Here is a 23,546-nt window from a genome sequence, read left to right on the forward strand (position 1 = left end):
CACGTATACATATACGTCTTCTACAATCTATTCTTACATCTTGGTTGGAATATACAAAGACAGAGATGATCAAAGTAGCTGACTCATTTGACATCGGTATAGCCAGGGGTCTGGTCCTTGGCTTCGGGCTACGGGCTACGGGCTATTCCAAATCAACCAACACTTCACCTTCTTCAACGACTTTGCCTTTCGTAACCCTAATATCCTTGACCACTCCATCTTTGTTCGCCCTGATCGAAATCTCCATCTTCATACTTTCCAGCACTACCAGCACTTGATTCTCCACCACCTTCTCTCCGGGAGAAACCCGAATATCAATAACCGTAGCAGGCATCGGAGATACCATTCCTCCGCCACTAGCAGATTGAGTAGAGCTCGAAGAGGACGCGGACGGATCTTCAAGGATAGAAGGTTGATGAGATAAGATATAATGAGATGAATTGTTGAAAATGTGTAATTTCTCCTCCTGCTTGCTATGTACCGGTACGATAGTTGATTTCAGATGATTGTCGTTGATCGTACTGATAATTTCTATACCGTCTTGAGATAATTCAGTGTGCCCAATACTGATCTCTTGCTCGTTCTCGTTGATCTTGACTGCATAGCCCGAGCCCGAGCCGGATCCTGATTCCCTAGGGTAGATCTCCACGGTGTGATCGTCGATCTTGTAGGACCTCTTACTGATATCGCCGAATCTGCGATTGACGAGCTGAGACCACGGTCCCGTACCTAGTGCTTTATGCGCATTCTCGCTTCGCAGAGTAAGGTATAGAGCTGCTTGAGCTAAAATCTCATCAGGGATCTGTCGAGGGGGAAACAGATCGGCTTGATATGTCTACAAATGGCAAAGAACAGTCAGCTTCTTCCGTTACTTAGTTGATGAACTTCATTTCTAGTATTTGATTTGAGAACTTCCAGCGGTTAGGCAAACGCTCACCGGTACGAAGCTGGTCTCGACAGGTCCAGCAGCGAACACCTCATGTCCTGCAACCTGTTTCAAGAATTCTATATTGGTCGATGGGCCTACTACTTGATATTCGTCAAGACCTGTGCGCAGGAGGGATAGGGCAGATGATCGATCCGGTCCATGCACGATGAGTTTCGATATCTTCCCGCCGTTACCTCATGTCAGCCAGCGCTGATCTGTTTAGGTGATGATGACTCACCATCGGATCGTAATACGAGCTGATCTCATCTCCTTCCCAGAATCCGGTTTCAAGGCGATGCGGTACATTGACCGGTGCCTTTGTATGTAGAAGCTTCCCCGCGTCCGGCAAGAAATTCCTGTGATCCACCTTATCTTAGCTTGTTTTCCCGGATCGCGGTGAAAGGGGCAAAGTGGACTTACGATTCAGGTCGTTCCGCGTAGATACGAGCTTCGAATGCATGTCCCATACAAGGGATCTGATCTTGCGTCAACGGCAAGGGGTTTCCTGCAGCGATCTGATTTCTCGTTGATCAGCTGGATGCTTGTATCTGCTTCTCTCAGCTGAACTCACGGATAGTTGCCATTCTACGAGATCTACGCCGGTCACCATCTCCGTGACTGGGTGTCTGAGGGCGTGGCTGTCAGCGAAATAACGTGGATTGAACAGTGCAAGCGAGCTGTCTCACTCGACCTGAAGACGCGTATTCCTAGAGTCTCAGAAGTATCAGCATTTTCTCGTGTAATCAGAAGATGCTGAAAGTTAGAACGCTCAAGCTCACATCTCCATGAAGAAGTACTCTCCCGTCTCAGCGTCCATGATGAACTCAACAGTACCGGCTCCAACGCTGCCATCGGATTTCATTAGCTGATCTGTGTCCCGGAACCGGAATGGCAGCTCACTAGTCAACAGCCTTGGCAGCAGCCACCGCTTTCTCCGCCAAATCCTTCTTCAGCTCCGCACTTAATCCAGGCGCAGGAGCCTCTTCGATGATCTCTGGTCAAAGCCCTACTGTCAGCTAACATGACAGGAATGTGTGGAAATAGCTGAACTCACTTTGATGTCTCCTTTGCACCGAACAATCCCGCTCCCAAAGGGCCACACACCCTCCGAGGGTATCAGCGAACACCTGCACTTCGACATGTCTAGGCTTTTCTAACCACCTTTCCAGCAAAACTTCATCATTTGAGAACGATTTGATAGCTTCTCTTTTAGCTGATTCAAGTTCGTCTTGAAACGCCTTAGGATCCCTGACTATCCGCATACCCTTTCCACCGCCACCGTGAGTGGGTTTGATCAATAAAGGATAACCAGTCTGTTCGGCTCCTTTCAAAAGAGCTGAGAGGGATTGGTCTGATCCGTGATATCCCCTAAAATGCGGCTCAGGTCAGACAAGTGGCTAAAAGTCGAGCCAAGATACTGGACTCACGGTACACAAGGAACACCAGCAGCTAAGGAATCCATTGTCAGCTTATTCACGGGACGATCGGAGTCGATGAGACACAGCTCACCAGTCATGATCTCCTTACTTTCCCTCTTGGATCCCATACTCTTTATCGCGCTTGTCGGCGGACCGATAAAGATCAAACCGGCATCTTTAATGCGTTCGGCGAAGACTGAACTTTCAGACAAGAAGCCGTATCCTGGATGGATCGCCTGTGTCGCACTGGATCAGCTCTTGTCCGAGTTAGAGGCTTAAAGATTCGCCAGCTAACCTGTGCTCCTGTGGCTTTGGCTACAGCTAGTATCTTATCTATATTGAGCTGATCCGGTCCTCTTTCAGCTGGATCCCTTGCATGAAAACAGGAAGGGACCAATTGATGAACTGCTCACGTAGCTTTCTGTACTTGGTGCGGGACCTATACAATACGCCTCGTCCGCCTGAAAGCCAGAACATGTCAGCAGATATTTCAGCTGATATAAGCGAAAAGGTCAAGACAGCTAAACGTACCATCTTGACGTGTATGCAATCTTTATCCGCTTCACTGTATACCGCGACAGTCTTCACTCCTAGCTTACGAGCACTCCGAATGATACGACATGCTATCTCCCCTCTGGGAGAGTCTCAGCAAACAGCTCGTTCAGTACTATATAGACGGTTGTGGAAGCTGACTTACCGATTAGCGATGAGAATCTTCCTGAAGTGAGGCTTAACGCTAGTATCGCTCTCAGTATCCAGTAGTGAAGCGGTCTGAGATGTGTGGGAGGAAGTGATAGAACCAGATGCGGTTGCTAGAGTCCTTGTGTATACCCGTCGTCTGACAGGCAGGGGAGTGGTCCGCGCTTGCGTTAGAAGAGGAGGAGCGAACGAGCTGCCGCGGGGTAAGCGGGAGGCAATTGGACGAGAAGATCGGGATATCGCTCGCATGGCTTGTGGTGAAGATTGGACAGAGATGGGCTGAGAGGCTTGCTGATGAGAACCAGGACAGTAATGTATATACAAGTGATGGAGAGAAGTGGTAATCTGGCGAGAAGAAGACCATTGGTTGTGTCGACACCAGCACAACGAGAACCCAAGTCAGGTGGACATACCGGTTCACCTTTACCCGGCCGGATCATGACCACACACAGAAACTACGCGGAACCATTTCATCACCTTAGAGGCGGTCATCTCCGCCTTGAGCGTCCTTTGAGCGACTCCCCTTTGATCAGGTTACTACACACTACGGTCAAAATCGTCATTCTTAGCTACTGGCGACTACAGCAATCTATCCGCTCGTCTTCAATGCTGCTAGGACCCGTCCTCAATATATCTTGAATATTGCTGTTAGCGCCTCGAAGGACGATAGACGATATACAGATACCGACAAGAACGCTCGCCATAGCGATTTACTTGACGAAGCTAAAAGCCTAGAGAGCCCATCATGGCTGCTCCATTATACGTTACTCAGTCTGGCCGGCTGTTCCATGCTGGTCTGATCTTGATAGTCACCGTCGGTCTACCCGGTGAGCCAATCCAACCTTGCGGGGCAGTGGAGACTCACTTGATCGGCATGAGTATTGTATACTAATTCATTTTGTACAGCTCGGGGGAAGACGCACATATCTAGAGCGTTGGAAAGGTATTTACGATGGTTGGGAGTCAAAACTCGTGTTTATAGTTTGGGGGATTACAGGAGGAAAGTTCTAGGAGGAGCTAAGAATGTTCCGCCAGATTATTTCCAGACGAAATGTGAGTAAAGTACCGGACAGCATCGAGTACTGTAATTTCCTGGGAATGGTCAAGTTGGTTGCAGGGATTTCAGCTAAACTGTATGGGCCTGATAGCACCCCGCTCGGAAGCTACGAATGCACTACGTCGTCGGATCAAGAACGAAATCGAAGATCAGATCATGGATTTTTACACGGTACAAGGCGGACAGGTCGTCATTTACGATGCGAATAATGGGAATGTGAAGAATAGGAAGGATTGTTATCAGAAATTCGAGAGTAAAGGTGTTCATGTGATCTTCTTGGGTAAGCGGTCCGACCACTCCTCTTCAGTAAGACATGTTCATATGGGACAAGTGCTGATTGAGGACAATCGGAACGTCGTGAACAGAGAGTATATGCGATCAGGAAGAGATTATCACTGCTAATATCCGAAGCGTCAAGCTTTCGTCGCCGGATGTGAGTGCCCCTCCACATAATCCCACGGCGCTTTTGCTTGGAATTGGCACTGACATGTATTCAACGCCGCGCAGTACGCAGGCTGGGACGCTGAGCGGGCAGTAGCGGATTACTGGTCCCGAATCCGAGACCAAGAGCAAGTATATGACACTGTCACAGCCGACGAAGGACCTTTCATCAAGGTCATGAATGTCGGTGAAAGGATCGAAGTAAACAGGATCGAAGGCATGTCTCTTCACGCCACATTTCGTTGCTCGCTTGTGCTTAAGCTGACTCGAGAGCTCTTAGGGTATCTACAAACCCGATGTTGTTTCTTCTTGATGAACATACATACCAAGCCAAGGACTATATATTTTGCAAGAGTGAGTGTCAATTTGCATCAAAATGATGTGGATAATCGAGCTGATCCGCTTAATAAATTCTCAGTCCGGTCAATCATTGATCGAGCACTCGTACAAAGCGGACTCAGACCTGTCTCCGGCAGGATGGGAATATGCCGAACGTATGAAGGCTGCTGTGGTGGCTCGAAGAAAGGCTTTGAGGGAGGAGAAAAGGGCAAATGGAGAGCCCATGACCAATGAAAACCCTTTGCTCGTGCGTCAGCTTATCGAAGTCTAAGAGTTCTCGCGAAGCTGATCCTGCCCAATCAGATATGGACATCGGCAAGGAGACGAGCGTATCATACTGCTTGGCCGTTTGTGCATGCCGGTTTCAAGGTAGTACAGAAACCGATAATGAGTGAAATCAACCCGTACGTCAGCTATTGCGTGACCGAGACATTCGTGTGACACAGCTGACACCTTCATAGGGGAGTTTGGGATGGTTTATCAACGGGAGAAGCTATGGACCTATACCCAGATGAATGGGATAGATTCTTGAGTGATCCATATGCCCATAGAGCTCCAAGAGCGGAGTCGTACCATGATCTCAGTGGTGAGCTACCAGATGCTTTACGAATTCTCATCGTCCACAAAAGCTCACAATGATATATTCAGTCCGGCTTGAACCTGTCATATTCGAGCTGGAACGATGTCAGGATGATCTACTGATCATCGGGCATGCATCCGTCATCCGTTGTCTGGTGAGCTACTAATTGGTCGCGAGACTGCTCGTCAGCTCAACGTCTGTACAGCTCGCATACCTCGTCGGTCTGCCGCCAAACGAAGTGCCAGCAGTTGAGATTGCCCGAGGTGATCTGGTAGAAGTCACTCCGGCAAGTTACGGAGTCATCTCTCGAGCATTCCATTTCTGGTGAGCCGGTCCCGCTTGCATACGCAAATGTCAAGCATCGGGATATCATTTGACTAATCCACGTCATTCGGTAGGTCCGGAGAAGGTCGAGGGGACGCAAGTGGCGAAAACCTCTATGAGAATTTCGCAGAATCGACAAGCGGCAAAGGAAGCGTGTTACCAGATAGCGGCGTCAATTTCGCTGCGGACGCATTCAATATGGAGAAAGAAGCTCAGGAGGAACAGAATACGTCGAAGCAGAAACTTGCGAAATCTATCGGAAAGGGAAATAAGAGTTTATTGGCGAGATTGAACAGCCAGAGTAATGGGAATACGGATGGAACGAAATCTGCGCCTCACTTACCTCCTTTCCAGGAGAATGCGGATGAAGAGGAAGGGAGATTGATCAAATCCCCCGGAAGCGAGATTAATTATTCGAGTGGGAATGAGGAGGTGCTTAGTGAGGGCGAATTGCAAGATGAGCCTCAGGGAGAAGGGAAGGAGGGCGGTAGTCTCAGAGCGAGAGCCAGTGAGTTTCTCATTTCTGTCCACAATGATATCAATTCTCGATTCACGATGAGCTGATGATGGACGGTATAGTGAGCATACTGGAGATCTAATATTGGAGGTTCCAAATTCCTCTTGGTGGTTGGAAACGGACGTGGCACAGTAGTGCTACAATACTGCTTGGCGTTCCCGGCACGCTGTGTGGATCTTGATTGACATGTATCATGTATGCCCCTTGTCTTTATTACTCAAACATAATGAGCGAGCGAGCAGATTTCCGATCCGCCGATCCAAATGACTCACGCGTGTGTCGCAGACCTCTCTCCCTCACTCCCTCTGCTCACGGGATGTACCAAGTAGCAACCTTCCAATCCCATCATGAAGATCGCACACCACCTCCTTTCAGCGGGAACATTTTCAGCGTCATTGTATGTTAGACCATCCTTTCTACAAGACCATGCTTCTTGAAACTCCGTCAAGCATTTCGTCATCCCTGGCTACACACACCGTACTTTGCCCTAAATATACTCGTACGTGTACTGTACGGTACCCAATCACCCCAACTCACATTTCATGCCACCACAAAATTGGCAGCCAATCCAACAGATTCTCGGGGACCTATACTTCTTGGATAGTAATTTTCCCGTACAAAATCCTGATTGGTGTTCCAACATGACAATCAAAAAAGTAGAAGAGCAGAATAGGCCTAAGGAGTATCTACGCAACGTCAGACTCGTGCATCCGAACGGCGATCTCAGCCAGGCTACACTCGTTTGGCGACCCAAATGGCGATATGCAAACACGAGCACGAACGCCAACGCCAACGCCAACGCCCACGACAACACTGGTACAAGCACAAACCTGGACGGCGATAAGGGCGAGTATCCCATCAATTTCGATAATCCCAATATCCTAGATTGTTCAGAATCGACAGCTCACGAACGACACCCTTCCCTGTCCGCTGATACCCTGACTATCAATCAATCTCAACTATACGGAAAGACGGAGTTGCCCACAGAGAACTTTTCTACGAATTTACAAGAGTTCGCTCGACAGTGCACGACCCTCCAGCGAAACATAGATAAAGAGCATAGGCGTCTCATGTTTTTGTCCTCGGCTTCGCATAAGGAGCGAGACGAAAGCATTACAAAAGACCATATTCTGCACAACATCGTCAGCTCATTACTCGACGATGCAAGCATGAGTTTTCAATTCGTGAAACGCACCCAATTTTTATCTGCTGCAGATGCATTCGTCGAGTTCCGGGCAAGGGTCGATACCCTTGCAGAGGAGAAACAGGGGGAATCGCCTCATCTCGATGCGCGCAGATCGGGGAAATTGTGGGTTGATCAGCTGGAAGATAGCGTCAATAGCCGAAATGCGCTGGCTGAGCTGGAGATGATTCGAGGGATAGCAGGTAGTATCAGGGCTGAGCTGGATGGAACAGACGGAAAAGTGGCAGTGAAGGAAAAGATCAGAGCACTCGTCATGGCGTCTGTCCTCGCTCAGACTCGAGCGAGTGCGTCGCGAAATCGGTGGAAGAGGCATTTAAGAGACAGTACGGACCAAACACTGAATTGCCGAGGAACCACGATGAGCTGGAGAAGGTCTGGTCTGACCCCCGCTTGAAGAGAGGACACATCAAAGGCTGTAAACTCCTGTCTGTGCCCCAAGACACAGAGGACGCTTCGATCACTGAACGGGGGTGGGACCAGCGTTATTGTTGTCGTGGCATGAAGACCGCTCATGATCTGTGGATCGATGCCACATCTTTTGCCGGAGTAGCTGCCATCGATAACTGTCCAGAAGATATCAGGAACCAAGTCAATATATTGGAGGAGTATCAATCCGGGATCGAAGCTGGTCGAATGAATGCTCTGGGAAGTAGCGACGTGTATCTTCAGCAAGGCCTGACGGTCAGATTCAATGAGCTGGACGCTATTGAAGAACAAGTCAATATTGAGAAGCACAAACTGTACGAGAGCTTAGGAGATCGTATGAGCCAATGGACCGAACGGCAAAATCAGCCTCTTGATCAGCAGCTATCCGAGGTGGAGATGATTGCTGATAAGCAGATTCCAGCTCATCGGGATTTGATATACCGATGGTGTTCAATCGTGAGAGGGTCATCTGCATATTACACTTACTCGATGGAAGCGTCTTTCCATTCTTTAGCTGCGAGCCTGATCGAGGACGAGAGTCAACGGACAGGAAGAGGTCAAGACATGCTTATGCATCATCGGACTACCGCTGAAACAAGTATACGACATGCAGCACTCTTGGGCGAGTCATTGAGGGAGGCCAAGAAAACTTTCAAAGTTCAATTCGACTCAGCCTTCGGTAGGGGAGAAGATGTACCCTCAACAGCTCAGGATTGGGCGTCGCTTTGCGATAATACGCCAAAGGACGATAGGGCGTACCTCCGAAGCTCGAGAAGTAGCGGGGTGAGTGAATTGCCAATCCTAATCTGGGTTCTTCTTTCTGCTTTCTTCTCTCTGCCTTCTTGTTTTCTTTTTTCTTACACGTTGCTTCTGCCTGGAGAAAGATAGGCAGTATTGACACAAGGCCACTTTCCTAGCCGTACACCATTGGAATGGAAGAGAAGCCGGTGAATATGTGGTTTGGTTATCGCGATTGCGAGAGCAATCCGTAAGCAAGTGGAACTTTACTCGCCGCACAGACGACCTGTGATAGGGAAGGGGTGGATGTTGGACTGTCCAGGTCTGGAGTCAATGAGTTGACATCCATAACGTTGGTCGTCGATTGTCGTGGATGTCTTTTGCTCCGTTTCGCTGTCAGACGTTTCACATTTGTTAAGGGGTCAGTAACTGCGTTGATCCCCTTGATGATAGAACGAGTGGTCAACATTTATCGTGAATCATTAACTTATATCTTTGTGATTGTCTCGAAAAGACTTGTTGATCAAATTCTCAGCTTCATCATTGGTCATGCGCGCTCTTGGCCTTGGAATGCTGCATGAGGGGAATGTCGGAGTCTGAGGAGTCTGAGATCGCTCTGCGAAGCATGCTGAATATCCTAAGAATCAGTACGCCAACTGACTCGTCAATGAGCAGCAAGATACGAAAGTGGAGGCGAAATGTAGGGTCAATGCTGTAACACGAATCTACCTCCACTTTAATGGCTCTCTGAGTGGTAGCCGTTGTGTTGTTGTTTCCCTGCCCTATTGAGCTTTGACCTTGTCATCCAAACATGCATCCACCAGAGGGCATCGAGCCTTTCATAAACAAGACAATATCAAACATGTACCGCAAAGAAGAAACACGATACGTCGGCAGCATATAGCGTAGTCCCGACCTCTTTAGCTAAGTCATCCTCCTGTCGACATGTCGGGCGGCGGTAACATCAAGGTAGTCGTACGGTGCGTCTGCCCACTGTCTACTTTACCCCTTAGACTCCCTCAGGTTAGCTGATGAAGTGGGCAGATGTCGTCCGCTCAACTCTCGAGAGCTGGCGAGAGGTGCGAAAGGCTTGATTCGTATGAAGGGGAATCAGACTATATTGGACCCGCCAGAACAGACTGGGCCGGCATCAGGTCGGGCGACTGAAAAGAAACCCATGAGCTTTTCTTTCGGTAAGACGTTGCGTCATTGTGCTACTCAAGAGCTTCGCATCGTCTCGGCTGATGTGATGGCATAGACAAGTCGTACTGGTCCGCTGGCCCTCGAGATGAACCGAAATACGCATCACAACAGACATTGTATGAGGATCTGGGAGTAGATCTGCTGAATCATAGTTTTGAGGGGTTCAATACCTGTATATTTGCTTGTGAGTCGAGGTGTTTATGAGGCTGGGGCGTTGCTGATCTTGAGTAGATGGCCAGACGGGAAGGTGAGAGATCTGTAGGACATGTGAGATTTTACTTTTGCTGATGACATGGCGTTGAATAGTGGGAAGAGTTGTGAGTTGACCCACAATCACCTTTCCTTCTTCCAGTCTTCGTTTCTTCCGCTGATGCAGCAACTCAGACTCGATGATGGGATGTAAGCTATACTCTGCATTGCATTGAAGGGGAATTAGCACTGATATATCCCCATTAGACGGAGCGGACAAGGGTATAATCCCATTGACAACCTCGGAACTGTTCAGAAGGGTAGAAAGCCGGTCGGGGACCGATTCGATTTTGTCGTACACTGTAGAAGTGTCCTACATCGAGATATACAACGAGAAGTGAGTAAATCTGCCTGCACGTTGAGCTCATGATTGACTGACGAGCAAATCATGAAGAGTGCGAGATCTGCTGAATCCGAAGAACAAAGGCAATTTGAAAGTTCGAGAACATCCTTCTCTTGGACCATATGTAGAAGATCTGAGTAGGCTGGTCGTCGAGAACTACAATCAAATGATGACACTGATGGATGAAGGAAATAAGGTGTGTAATGCCGCGGATATGCGAAACATCCTTTCAGAGCTGATCATCATGTTAGGCTCGTACGGTCGCGTCTACCAATATGAACGAGACATCTTCAAGATCCCATGCTGTCTTCACTGTCATTGTGAGAAGAATCCCAAGTTACTCGTAAGAATGTCCTGGCTGACAATAAAAACTAGCTTACCCAAAAACGGCATGATCCCCAAACGAATATGACGGGAGAAAAAGTGTCCAAGATATCGCTGGTGGATTTAGCGGGAAGTGAAAGACAAGCCTCGACTGGTGCAACTGTGCGTAGAAGAGCTGAAACTGGATTCTGGTTTATTATATTGACGCAGACTGTTGACAGGGTACCAGACTGAAGGAAGGAGCCAACATCAATAAATCCCTCACTACCCTTGGAAAGGTCATTGCTGCTCTCGCCCAGGCTAGTGCCGACCACGGAAAAGGCAAGAAGAGGAAAGATGATTTTGTGCCGTACAGAGATTCCGTCTTGACATGGTTGTTGAAAGAGAGCTTAGGTGGAAACTCGAAGACGGCAATGATCGCTGCGATATCTCCGGCAGATTATGAAGAAACGCTAAGTACACTTCGTTACGCCGACGCAGCCAAGAAAATCAAAACACATGCTGTGGTCAACGAGGATCCAAATGCGAAACTCATTCGAGAGCTTAAAGAAGAACTGGAATTGCTTCGGAGTAGGGTCTCGACCGGTGGTGGAAACGATGAAGCGACCTATGATCCGCAAATACCTTCAGAAAAACAAATTGTCACGTACCGGACGAAAGAAGGCGAAATTAAGAAGGTTACCAAGCTGGAACTACAGGACCAATTACAAGCTTCCGAGAAACTGATGGAAAGCCTGAATCTGACATGGGAGGAGAAAATGGAGAAAACTCAACAGATACATGTTGAGAGGGAAAAGGCTTTGGAGGAATTAGGAATTAGCATCGACAAAGATATGGTCGGAGTACATGCGCCACAGCGACATCCGTCATTGGTCAACCTCAATGAAGACCCGCTCATGTCAGAATGCCTCATATATCAGCTCAAACCAGGGAGTACTGTGGCCGGGAGTCTGGACGACAACAAAGCACACATCAAGCTATCGGGCCAACACATCTTGCCTGAACACTGCATCTTCACGAACGAAGAAGGCGTGGTGACGGTTGAAGCTATGCCAGACGCCCGCACTTTCGTCAACGGAAAACGAGTCCCACCGAAGGCCCCAATCAAGCTGCAAAATGGCTTCCGAGTGATATTGGGAGACTTTCATGTTTTCCGGTTCAACGATCCCGCTTCTGTACGAGCACAAAGGCAGAAGCTGCAAGGTTCAGTCAGCATTGATAATCTAGCGGGAGTTGTCGGCGGGGACAGGCCTGAAACGCCCAATAGTCGACAGGATGCCGAGTTGATGGACTGGACAGCGGCAAGGCGGGAAGTAGCGGATATCGAGAAATTAGGCGATCAAGATCTCGATAGGCTGTTTGACGATATTGTCAAAGTCCGAACTCAGCGGAAGCGACCAGAGAGTCGATATGACATTTCGGCAGAGCTGGAGTCCCGCTTGATGACGGCTTCGGAAACGCAAGAATCATTAGATCCAAGCAGCAATCCTTGGCTCAACGGGCAAATGGCAACCACCATGACCTCCAACAGCATCGGTACGCCTGTTGCACAAGAGGTTGACACAGTAACGATGGACGAAGGATCTGAGGCCGGGACGGAGCATGCTCTGCTGCCGGCATTCGTGAAGAGCTCGCCGGCCAAGCCGTCCGAGGTGATTCTTCATCAGGAACACCTGACCAGGCAATTGAAAACTATGGCTCAGGAAGTGAAACGAATCAAATATCAAGCTGCCGCCGCTCGGGCTATGGAGCAGATCTCTGACGAGCCGGCGAACTGGACAGCTCGAGATTTGGGTCTTGTCCAATATGCTATCAAGCGCTGGAAATGCATGAAGACCTTCTCTATGGCTGAACAGATCCTCACGGGCGCAGTCAATGTCAGGGAAGCGAACGTCATTGCGTGAGTATTCGCCGACTTCATCCTGACATTTGCCCGGACTAACGCAACGCAGCGCGGAGATGGGTAAAGTTGTATCGTACAATTTCTTGATTGTCGATAATCATGTCGGCTCGCCTACCTCTTCTTTAGATGACTCGAATGGGATAGTAGAATTTGAGGATGTTTCGGAGACTGTTACGGCGGGAAACACCGGATCCGCGGTGGTCGTCAAAGTGATCGATCGAGAATCCGATGGTGAGCTTCCAAATGCTGATAATATCTCGAGGTCACTAATTGCGAGTGAGTTCAGCCGTCTATTTATGGGATTTGCACAAATTCCAACAACAGCTCAATAAGATGCGGAGGACTCTCGCTGTCAAGGAGAATCCGAGCTATTCAGTCCATTTTCGGGTTGACGGCATCTTTACGGATACACTTTCACCTTCGTACTCTTTTATCGGCTCAGCCAAAGCGCCGCTCCGTCTTTTGGCAACGCAAGTCTCGCATACGAGTACAGTGCCCATCATGTGTCAGTACACCATGGAAGCCATAGGGTCTTGCAGGATATCCTTCAAATGCGCTTCTCCTGTTTCTTCCGGTGTAGCTACCCCCGAATCTGCTTGGCAGCCACTAGAAGACCGACTTGTGGCAGGAAACAAGCTATCTTTCACCCTCACGATCGACGGAGTGAAAGGGCTTTCCTCCGTTGACTATGCCTCGATCCACGCTCAAACTAGACTGTCGTCGTTGGTGGGCTCAAGCATAATGTCCGAAGACATTTTCGTTTCGTTACCTATCGATTTGGACAGGACATCGGTGGCGCATCTGAATCTCCGGCGCAACATATCAGTCATCCTGACGGAAGAGATGATACGCCACATACGGAATAGCTATGCGACTGTCGAACTCTTCGCGAAGCTACGCCCAGAGTACCTGAGGAGGCTAGAGAGATGGGACAAGTCACGCGAGATCAACCCGCCGAATTCTACACCTGGTACTCCGAACAAAGCGAGCGAAGCGAAACCTGCAATGCGAAGATGCGAGACTGACTTCGTGGCGAACGAACATCACGATATCTTAGCTTCAATCGAGATCCGTGAATTAGCTTCGAATGGAGATTACGTAGCTACGGAATTGCTGGACGATATATTTCAACTACATCAAGGTCTTCAAAGTAGATTACATATCAGACTCACTCACTCATCGGGCAAAGCATTCCCGTGGAAATCGATACAGCACGTCAGCACGAGCGATGTGCGTTTGGTGGACAAGAATCATAATGTCTCGAGTGTCAACATGATGAAATCGCACAGCGAGATGAGGATGAATCATCAGGAAGTTGTCGACTCATCAAGCGGAGTGTCCGTCCTCACTGCAGAGGGAGTATGGGATACGTCTTCCCATGGATGCAAGGCACTCGATCGACGCACATCGTCCGATACGTATCTACTGGTGAAGTTGACCATGTTAGTCGAAGTTGAGACTCTAGACGAGCCTGCCTTGTTATCTTTGGATCTGAAAATACGGATACTGGGAAGAGATTCAAGACGATCATCGATATTGACCTTTTTCCAAAGTCAGAAGATATATCATTCGACCTCTGCAATCTTCTCGGTAGACCTAGTACCCCCCTTAGCTCGGAATACGGGGGATCTGTGGAGATTAGATACCTCCAAGAAACATGTGAGGGGGGAGGAATTGCTGGGCGATGATTGGAAACCACGAAGTTTGAGCCTGTTAGAGGATTTCAGGAAAATGCAGAGGACAGCTAGGAACTTGGCGGATGTCCAAGCTACTAAAGTGGTCCTGGATCTCATTGAGGATGTGGAACCTAAGGAGATGAACGAGGATGAGAAGGGAAGAGTTATGCAAAGATGCTTGGATTTGTGGAAATTGGAGCTAGACCAACGGGTCAATGTGAGTTCGGGCTACATTCGACTTGAGTCAAGTTCAGTAGTTTACAATTTGTTTGGATATTACGACGGAAAGGAAAGAAGGCTGACTATAAGCTATGAGCATAGATCGATGTGGGAAAAGAAAGTCCAGAGGAGGAAGCGATGTCCAGAAAGATGAGAATGTTGTTACCTGATCTACAACCGAAATTGGTACCTACGGTGAAATTGCTACCTAAAGTGTGAGTTCAACCTGTACTGCTGTATTTCGCCTGGTCTGGTGCATTTGTCTAATATAGGTTGGTTCTTCTAGTGAGACTGTGATCAAGAGTGGAAGTTTGATGGTATTGCGAGATCCGCAGAACGATCAATGGGTCAAGATGATCTTTGTGCTAAGGAGGTGAGTATAATCTGTTACTTGTTTCATCAATGCACACATGATATCCCTCAACATTTTGACCGCTTGATCGATCATCACATGATTCTACGGCAATGGTTTGCTATGGAGAGGTATTGCAGTGCTAACATCTCGTGCCTACTAGACCGTATTTGCACTTGCATGAACATGCCAATGCTCGAGAAATACAAATTATAAACCTATCAAAGGCCACTGTAACCCCTAGTCCTGAGGTCGAGACTCTCCTCGGAAGGAATTTTGCATTTACGGTGTTTTCATCTACGAATTCGTATATTCTACAAGCGGCTTCCGAGAAGGAGATGAAGGATTGGATCTCGGTTATAAGTGTTACTTGCGATTTGTGAACTGTGGACTGGGAAGCGGGTCCTGTGCATATATGATTTCTGCAATAGGAGCTTATAAATGAAAGTGTGAGCGATTTGGCTATACATATACCTTGCATGGTTTATCATTCGCATTGAAATTACAATAGGACGTTCTGTGTATTGCCATGACTTGACGACTCTAAACGAAATGCATCTTTTGTTGTCGACACGAACGCTTTGATCGTTTTCTGATGATAATTCGTCGTAAGGGTCTTGTATGTGGAGGACAATAAGGATATGAATGTGATCAACGTGATGAAAGGCCAGGGTATAGGGTATGAATGAGTCTCTCCGTGTTGTATATTCGTTATAAGGGGATTCTATCTAGGATTGATTTATGCGGAGTCGTGAACTTACCGGCAGCATTTGAAAGGAGTTCGAATCTACATGTAGATATCGAATGTGCGCGTTTTACTACACTGCTTATGTATCTATCTTTATCCCTCCACTTGTCAGGGGAGGGTGGTATACACGAAGGAGGAAAGAAAGGGCCGAGCGGTGTAGATATGCGTTTGATCCGCCAAACATCAGACTTGGAAGGCCTTGATCAGATATTCCATACTCTGTTTTAGCTGTGATTGTCCTTCCCCTCCCTACAGCTTCAAGGAAGGGATCATACAGATATATATATATATATATGCCAGTGAAGTTGTACTGCGCTATGATACGATACGGGGAAAGGGGTTCCAAGGAGGGAAGCAAGGGTTGATACAGAAGTCACAGTAGTACTCAGCCAGAATGAGAATGATTCGATCTGACCAAGCCGTCAACTCCGATAGATAGACATAAAACGTGCATATCATATATCTCTTCGTATCTATCAATTAGTCGCTCTTTATCCTTACTTTGACAACATAGCATAGCAAAGCATAGCGTACTACTGCCTATATGAACTCGTGGTTGATTGCAAATGCCAATGAGAAAGGTTAAACAAGGAGAAGCCATAAAGTCACTGAATGTCATAAGCCCGCGTCAACCTTTTATCACCGTACGAACGAATACTGCATTACACCGTACGAGCATCAACGGGCCGTAACCCACCACTAAACCACCCATTACCACGATACTCAACATCGACAATCGACAAACCACTCTCTTGTGGTTCATGCAATATTCGGTCGATCAGTCAATGAACAACAGCATACCTTCCTCCTCTTCCCCCTTGTCCACCCTCAATCGGTCTCATGAGCAGACATCACCAACAGCACTTGTCTTCTCCGTCGATATACCACCACCATAATCATAACCACAACCCGTCAAACAGTACCGGTACCACTTATAATAACGCAATCGATAATCACCCATCTTATCCTCCTACACATATTCAAGCCATCTTATCTCCTCCTACACCGACAGAGTCCCACTATTCAGATACAGAACAGTATCCTAGCGTACTTCCACCGAGACCGCCGTCTCTATTTCAGCCTCCTCCACCAAGGGAAGACAAGGGGTACCGCCTGGAAAGCAGAGGACGAATACCCGCTATACGTATACCTCCTGTACCCTACAGGCGAAACAGCGGTCAGAGTCAAATCCACTCAGCAGGCGAACCATCTTCATCTTCTTCAATACAAATACATAGAAGAGATAGTAACCCCGCAGCTGGTCCAAGTCCGCATTCTCCATACGAACAACCATTGTTACCTTCCATCTCGACTTCGACCTCGATAACGACTTCGACCTCGACTTCAGTCACAAGTCTAGCCCCTGAGCAGAACAATACTTCCAAATACCATTTACGGTCACTGGGACTCACCCACAACCAGAGCTACAGTCATAGTCAACCTAGTCCCGTAGCACACTCGAGTCACTCGCGATCACCTTACGCAGGCGGGTATTACAACTTATCATTATCGAACCCCCTCTCAGCTGGATCGAGCTCGGCAAATACTACTTGGTATTCCGAAGAAAGGGGATTGCGATCACCTCATCCACCGTTGACTGCGACTTCACAACACTCGCATCTTTGGCCACATCCTTATATCACATTACATCCTCCCTACGCATCCTCTCCGTATCCTAACACCCATACTCATACTCATACTCATTCGCTATCCCAATCGCATTCGAGATCACCACAACGTCGCGAATCGATCGGAAGTAGCGGCCGGGGGAATTATCAGTATCTCACCAGCAATAGCGATTACGAATACAGTCACAGCCATCCCAGTGTACCTGGACCATCATCACAGCCTGTTACCCAAAACCAACCTAAATCTCAGCAGCCTCTTGCTCCAAAATATCCGGAATCGCCTTTTCAGAATTACGAGCCCACTTCATCATATCTACCTCCGCTAATTCAACATCAGTCCCATTCTCACTCGGGATACTCCAGCTCGGATATCAGACAGACTTCGCCTCTACACATTCCGCCGCCCTTGAAATTCAGATACTCCGTCTCACCCCCGCCCACTGACTCAAACTCAAATATCATCACAATGCCGCCACGGAAGAAAGCGACAGGTGATACGTCCCTCTTGGGCTCTTCTACGCCACGCACGATGTCCTCAGCAACGGGACTGACGGGCTCGGTGAGTCTCACGCGGAGCGGGAGGAACGGAGCGAATGGGAAAGGATGGACGACAGAGCATACTTACGATTCCGTGGGGCAGAAGAAGGAGGTCATCGTCATTGACGATTCTCAATCGCCCATGATCCAACAACCGATCCGCAAAAGAACGAGAGCACAAGCGGCCGCTGAACAAGCACAAGCTTACGCTGCAGCTCAAGCGCACGCGGGCAATAATATATATAATGGGCAAATCAACGGACATTCAACCACTAGTCTCAATTCGTCAACGACGAAGAAGCGGAAAGTAGACGAAGGTAGCGAGCATGGTAGTAGTAGTGCTAAAAAGGCTAAAGGGAAATTAGCAAGTGTAAGCTGAGCCCGATCCTTCCCTCTTGTCCCATTTTTTGGTCCGTTGCACGGTTGCTGATGATTTTTCTCTTGTGATTCACCTTCATCTGAACATGTAGACCGCTACCTCCGCATCTGTACAAGCGACAGGACAGTATAAGCAACATCATCTACCCCCTTCCAAGATTATCCAAACTGAGGCAAAAGCTCCACCGGTCGCGACCGGACCACCGGGGCATTCGAGCGGTCAGCCTGCATGGGACGATGCGGAAGGACACTATATCGTCAAACCGGATGACGTGATAGGCGGTCGATGTAAGTGTGCACTCTTGCTTCGCACAACGCCTTCTCCTTGCTCTCTGCGTAGTGGTCCAATGCTGATGATGGATTTGTGTGTTTCAGATAAGATCGTCCGTTTACTGGGCCAAGGAACGTTCGGAAAAGTAGTGGAAGCGAGGCATATCGAGACTCGGCGGAAAGTAGCGATCAAGGTCATTCGTGCTGTGCAGAAATACCGAGATGCTAGTAAGATTGAAATTAGAGTGTTGGAAACGCTGAAAAAGCATGATCCGAAGAACGACAAGTGAGTGATGTTGCCTGACTTGTGGTTTTTTTTTTCTTTTCGTCCAAGTGAGATCTTGAGCTGATTAGACTGGACCTGGCTTAGTAAATGCATTCATCTGGACGAGTGCTTCGATTTCAGAAATCACCCTTGTCTGGTTTCCGAGCTGTACGGGATGAGCGTATTTGATTTCCTGAAGCAGAATAACTTTCAGCCGTTTCCGGAAAGACACATACAGGACTTTGCAAAGTCGCTTTTGCGCAGTGTGGCCTGTAAGTCCTGCGCCAATGACAGAAAGCCTTGAATATGGGATCTTGTTAAAGAAAACATAATTCATCCGTTGACATCGTTGCTGTGCACAGTCCTACATACGCTTAAACTGGTTCATACGGATCTAAAGCCAGAAAATATCCTGCTGTGCTCCAATGAATCGAGGCTGCAAGGAGCTCGCGCCAAAAATGCAAAATCCAAATCGATCTTAAGGGTGAGTCGGCCCCGAAATGTCGCTTCTTAAGGCAACGAAAAGCTGACAACACATCCTGGCAGAATACTGAAATACGGTTGATCGATTTCGGTTCGGCAACTTTCGAATCTGAATATCACAGTTCGGTAGTCAGCACAAGGCATTATCGTGCGCCTGAGATTATATTGGGTAGGTCATTCGTCAAGGGCCTCTCTTCCGAGACGCGTCGGCTGATCAAAGTCGAACAGGTCTACCATGGTCGTATCCATGTGATATGTTCTCGATAGGCTGTATCCTGGTGGAGTTCTACACGGGCGATGCTCTTTTCCAAACGCACGATAATCTGGAGCATCTGGCTATGATGGAGGTGGTCATGGGCAAATTCTCGCATAGGATGACCGAGAAGGGGCGGTGAGTCCACTTCAACCTCGCTGCCGCTTTCGGCTGTTCCTCTGCATAGGCTGACAACGTGCAATTCGTGCGCTCCACTCTATCCAGTCATAAGAAGCCTGAGTTCTTCAGAGGCAACAAGATCGATTTCCCGAATGCTACGGTCTCGAAGGCTAGTAAGAAGTATGTGAAAGGTATGAGGAGTCTGAAGTGAGTGGCAATTATCCAATCTTCTCAAAATCCCCTTTCGCCTTTCTGGCTATAAGGGTAATCCGATTCCAAGCCACTTACAATGGAGGTTTCCTTTTGCGCTACTGCTCAAGATGATTTGAGGCGGGCGGATAGACTGGTGCTGATTATGGTGATGGCCTATAGGGATATAATAGCGCCGACGACGAAACATCAACAATTGTTCTTAGACCTTTGCGTGCGTTTATTGGAACATGATCCGGACGTAAGGATAAAAGTGCATGATGCTTTGCGACACCCGTGAGTCTGGCTTTGACTTTGACTGTGACCTTGATTTGGATCTTGTTCTCTCTTCTGTGTATGGGCATCATACTGATTTTGTGTGGCCTGCAGGTATCTCAATGAACCCATACCAGATCCCTTATGATCGATCTCTGCGAGTATATTAGATTGGATACGATGAGAAACCGGCGGAAGAGGGTCTTGCGGGATATTCGTGTTAACAATGGCTTCTGTAAACCGAAATCATGTACGTCTTCATTTTCATGGTCAGTCCGGTTTTCTGTATTGTAAAACCAGCCACTTGAGGGTCCTGGCTGATGTCCCGAGTTCTCTATGTAGCATAGATCGTGCCCCCAATGATTGCATCCCATCGCGTCGCAACCGCAGATGCAGGCGCAAATGCAATTCCATATAGTGCTAGCTCAATCATTTCTACGCTCAAATGGCCATGAATTGGCTTGGTCATCGCCTAGCCATCGTCATCGTCATCGTCATCGCAATCGCAATACAACAGAATTGTTATTCTCGTTTCACTACTACCACTACTATTACCTACTGTCTTGCTTGTTCTGTTTCAATTGTTCTGTTCTGTCTTTTCGGTCTTTGAGTGTCTTTTCCTCCGTCTCTCTCTCTCTCTCTTCCATCCGGTACCGCTCTGCCTCTTGCTGTGTTTCTCACTTTACTCACCACGCACTTCACATTGTCATCCAATCCTTGGTTTGAGTCCTTGAGGGAAATGTACGAATTAGTATGAATACGATTATGTAGATGAATCATATGAATATGAAGATGAGTATGCAGACGAAGAGTGAGACCATATTGACTCGTACTGCGCATTTGCACTCTAATCTACCATGTCGATATGAATGTACCTGTGATCGTCAATGACCATGTCTTCTTCATCTTCCTCGTTTGTGCATCTGGCGATGGTGTCCACGTTGGTGTTGTCGGCCACAACGTCAACTACCTTGTCTTAGTCAATGTCAATATCAATGTCAAGGTCAATGCTGATGTTGATCATGGTGTCAATGTCAATGCCAATGTCAAGGTCAATGCTGATGTCGATCATGGTGTCAATGCCAATGCCAATGTCAATGTGAACGTCAATGTCAATGTCAATGTCAATGTCAATGTCAATGTCAATGTCAATGTCAATGTCAATGTCAATGTCAATGTCAATGTCAATGTCAATGTCAATGTCAATGTCAATGTCAATGTCAATGTCAATGTCAATGTCAATGTCAATGTCAATGTCAATGCTCAATGATGGTGTCAGTGGCATTTTTGGGACTATGATCCACTCATTCATTCACCACCGGTGTGCAGTCGAGCATCTCAGACTGATATTTTGTCATGATTGCCAAGAATTGTAACTCGTGATACAAACTCATTCATCATCATCAAATTCTGGTGTCCCGCCACCCCGTTCGATCCCGTCTATGGCTGCGATCATGGCACCAAGTCAAGGCGTACTTTCCTTTCTTTCCTTTTTCCTCAGCATTCAAGGATCCGACTGGGATCGTCTTGAAATTTTGTCCTCCCGTCCGTGACCCTCCCCTCCTCCGCCCATCCCCCCTCCCTCTCGCCTGATCTCTCCTCGATCGATAGCGTTGACGGCATATCCATGGATCACCTAAGAGCGAGCCGATTCCAACGCCCTGCCCTGGCCTATTGCTTCTGCTCAGCTATTACCCCGTTGACGCTATTCCTGATATCGAGAATGGTTTGTTTGGGATCATCGGCTCCGAAAATAGCTGTTCCGGCTACGATGACGTTTGAGCCTAAGCGATGTGGTGTGGATTAGCGTTGATGTAATTGTTGTCTGTGCCTCTGTACTGTCCACTGTGTTCCGCTCGCTCAAACGCGGAATCGTCGTCCCTACTTATTTGCCTCTTGCCTCTTACTTCTCCATCTCACTTCCTCCGCTCTCCCTCAGCTTCTCTTCAATCGTCCCTTCTTTCTCACCTCTGAAGTCTTCACGTTCACCGCTCTCATGTCATCGGGAAAAGAGGGTCACCAACTTGGCATGTCTTCTGTGGAGCCTGCAAGAAGCGGAAGTTGATGACTGCTCCTTGGTGTTCTGGTGCCTGCCTAGTGATGTTTGCCTGAACGCGCTCGATTCCGTCTTCTGCAGGATATGCAGGATATGATATTCCCGCTCTCTATCCAGTCTCGATTCCTTTCTAACTCCTCTCTCTTGGCGCATTGGGAATGATGACTGACGGACCAGAATTTAGGCGACTCACCAGCTCTAGCACATTGACAAGCATTGCCACTTCCTACTCCACCATCAACCTGGATATTCTTTCCTGGGAATCTAGCTCGGAGCTCTTTGACCTTCTCGAGACATTCAGGCTTGAACTTCTGCCCGCCATATCCCGGTTGGACAGTCATGACTAATAACATGTCGACGGAGTTACCTAGAGAGTCGGTTATTACGCTCGAAGGTGTTTGAGGGGAGATGGCGAGTCCGACGAGCATCTTGTGTTCTTTGATTTTAGCGATGACTCCCTCTGGGTCGGCTGTGGTTGGTTGTGCGGGTGGAGTAGGTTTCACATGAGTGTCAATACAATCCGAAGCAAAGGGAGTATCAGGGCGTAACAAATGGATGCGGTCGAGCATATGAGAAGTCGGAGGATGAAGGCATGATGAGATTAGCGTCCAGATCAGTGGTATACCTGTGTAAGGAGACAAGGAGAACATACAAGTAGCTTCGTAGTGGAACGTATAACTCTTTCCTCCCGCTTGAGCTACTTCAGGGACCCATTTGGCAGGATCGGCAACCATCATATGGCAGTCCATGAAGATGTCCGGTACGTTCTTGTGGACCCAAGTGAGGATTGGCGCACCCATCGTTATGTTGGGTACGAAGTTACCGTCCATAACGTCTGCATTATGTATTTCAAGTGGAATTAGCGTTGTTCCGTCCAGTTTGGTGGCAGTCGTATAGCTAGGTATCTCCCGGGATTCATCCCACAGATCATAGACAGATCTGGGCTCTTGGATGGGTCCAGAGACAGTGTGACTCACCCATATGAAGCCAGTCGCAGCCATTGTCGATCATTCGTTGACATTCGCTAGACAACTTCGAAAGATCACTCTGTTGGATCGGTTATGTCAGCTGAGGTCCGGCCGGGACGCACGCAAACGGGAGATCAGCAGCTCACAGCGAGGACCGAAGGTGAGATGATACACTTGGACATGATGAGCGATGGGACTGGTAGGAGTGATGTGTTGGCTTAGGTTATGAGCAAATCGAACGGAGATAACAATCTTTCATCTTTTCGTCAACATCTTTGACCCTCTCAACGTCATCGAACGGATCACTCTGCGCCGGTCCGAGGACTGCACGTGTTGAGCATACACATATTTGGTTCAAGCAATTTACCCTATTTTATCCCATTTCATCTGTTCGTTCCACGCGATCCGCGGTATAGTATTGCCACCCATAATGCA

At 48.0% G+C, this 23,546-nt stretch overlaps 8 protein-coding genes across 8 annotated transcripts; 6 read left to right on the forward strand and 2 right to left on the reverse strand.

Moving 5' to 3' along the window:
* Window positions 1-142: 142 nt before the first annotated feature.
* Window positions 143-3,294, reverse strand: I303_107803 (acetyl-CoA carboxylase, biotin carboxylase subunit; the record flags this gene model as incomplete). Its single annotated transcript, XM_018411071.1, has 15 exons — window positions 143-835; window positions 938-1,108; window positions 1,167-1,284; window positions 1,349-1,443; window positions 1,500-1,554; window positions 1,615-1,635; window positions 1,708-1,773; window positions 1,829-1,922; window positions 1,983-2,296; window positions 2,356-2,377; window positions 2,438-2,582; window positions 2,642-2,689; window positions 2,760-2,807; window positions 2,878-2,980; window positions 3,044-3,294. 15 exons carry the CDS (start codon window positions 3,292-3,294, stop codon window positions 143-145), a joined length of 2,244 nt encoding a protein of 747 aa, XP_018259739.1.
* A 496-nt stretch (window positions 3,295-3,790) lies between these two features.
* I303_107804 (uncharacterized protein) lies at window positions 3,791-6,385 on the forward strand (the record flags this gene model as incomplete). Its single annotated transcript, XM_065969672.1, has 13 exons — window positions 3,791-3,872; window positions 3,952-4,098; window positions 4,194-4,382; window positions 4,468-4,535; window positions 4,610-4,760; window positions 4,824-4,897; window positions 4,962-5,129; window positions 5,186-5,286; window positions 5,344-5,468; window positions 5,531-5,616; window positions 5,668-5,786; window positions 5,861-6,294; window positions 6,366-6,385. The coding sequence occupies 13 exons, from the start codon at window positions 3,791-3,793 to the stop codon at window positions 6,383-6,385; spliced, it is 1,764 nt and encodes a 587-aa protein (XP_065825744.1).
* Window positions 6,386-6,944: 559 nt separating this feature from the next.
* I303_107805 (uncharacterized protein) lies at window positions 6,945-7,901 on the forward strand (the record flags this gene model as incomplete). The annotated part of the gene is made up of 1 exon (XM_065969673.1): window positions 6,945-7,901. One exon carries the CDS (start codon window positions 6,945-6,947, stop codon window positions 7,899-7,901), a length of 957 nt encoding a protein of 318 aa, XP_065825745.1.
* A 104-nt stretch (window positions 7,902-8,005) lies between these two features.
* On the forward strand, window positions 8,006-8,925 carry I303_107806 (uncharacterized protein; the record flags this gene model as incomplete). The annotated part of the gene is made up of 2 exons (XM_018411073.2): window positions 8,006-8,716; window positions 8,851-8,925. The coding sequence occupies 2 exons, from the start codon at window positions 8,006-8,008 to the stop codon at window positions 8,923-8,925; spliced, it is 786 nt and encodes a 261-aa protein (XP_018259741.2).
* A 691-nt stretch (window positions 8,926-9,616) lies between these two features.
* Window positions 9,617-15,323, forward strand: I303_107807 (uncharacterized protein; the record flags this gene model as incomplete). Its single annotated transcript, XM_065969674.1, has 15 exons — window positions 9,617-9,651; window positions 9,716-9,864; window positions 9,930-10,058; window positions 10,114-10,121; window positions 10,181-10,191; window positions 10,302-10,460; window positions 10,518-10,662; window positions 10,718-10,786; window positions 10,842-10,952; window positions 11,012-12,690; window positions 12,743-12,924; window positions 12,980-14,586; window positions 14,691-14,803; window positions 14,875-14,961; window positions 15,104-15,323. The coding sequence occupies 15 exons, from the start codon at window positions 9,617-9,619 to the stop codon at window positions 15,321-15,323; spliced, it is 4,704 nt and encodes a 1,567-aa protein (XP_065825746.1).
* A 1,205-nt stretch (window positions 15,324-16,528) lies between these two features.
* On the forward strand, window positions 16,529-20,235 carry I303_107808 (uncharacterized protein; the record flags this gene model as incomplete). The annotated part of the gene is made up of 10 exons (XM_018411075.1): window positions 16,529-18,223; window positions 18,324-18,519; window positions 18,607-18,787; window positions 18,872-19,038; window positions 19,129-19,250; window positions 19,313-19,418; window positions 19,478-19,640; window positions 19,728-19,829; window positions 19,995-20,108; window positions 20,202-20,235. 10 exons carry the CDS (start codon window positions 16,529-16,531, stop codon window positions 20,233-20,235), a joined length of 2,880 nt encoding a protein of 959 aa, XP_018259743.1.
* Window positions 20,236-20,952: 717 nt separating this feature from the next.
* I303_107809 (uncharacterized protein) lies at window positions 20,953-21,470 on the forward strand (the record flags this gene model as incomplete). Its single annotated transcript, XM_065969675.1, has 2 exons — window positions 20,953-21,276; window positions 21,456-21,470. 2 exons carry the CDS (start codon window positions 20,953-20,955, stop codon window positions 21,468-21,470), a joined length of 339 nt encoding a protein of 112 aa, XP_065825747.1.
* A 288-nt stretch (window positions 21,471-21,758) lies between these two features.
* Window positions 21,759-23,293, reverse strand: I303_107810 (ribulose-phosphate 3-epimerase; the record flags this gene model as incomplete). Its single annotated transcript, XM_065969676.1, has 5 exons — window positions 21,759-21,871; window positions 22,337-22,612; window positions 22,796-22,978; window positions 23,121-23,190; window positions 23,258-23,293. The coding sequence occupies 5 exons, from the start codon at window positions 23,291-23,293 to the stop codon at window positions 21,759-21,761; spliced, it is 678 nt and encodes a 225-aa protein (XP_065825748.1).
* Between the last annotated feature and the right edge of the window lie 253 nt (window positions 23,294-23,546).

The sequence above is a fragment of the Kwoniella dejecticola genome, chromosome 10 (genome assembly GCF_000512565.2).
Source record: "Kwoniella dejecticola CBS 10117 chromosome 10, complete sequence".
Lineage (NCBI taxonomy): Eukaryota > Fungi > Basidiomycota > Tremellomycetes > Tremellales > Cryptococcaceae > Kwoniella > Kwoniella dejecticola.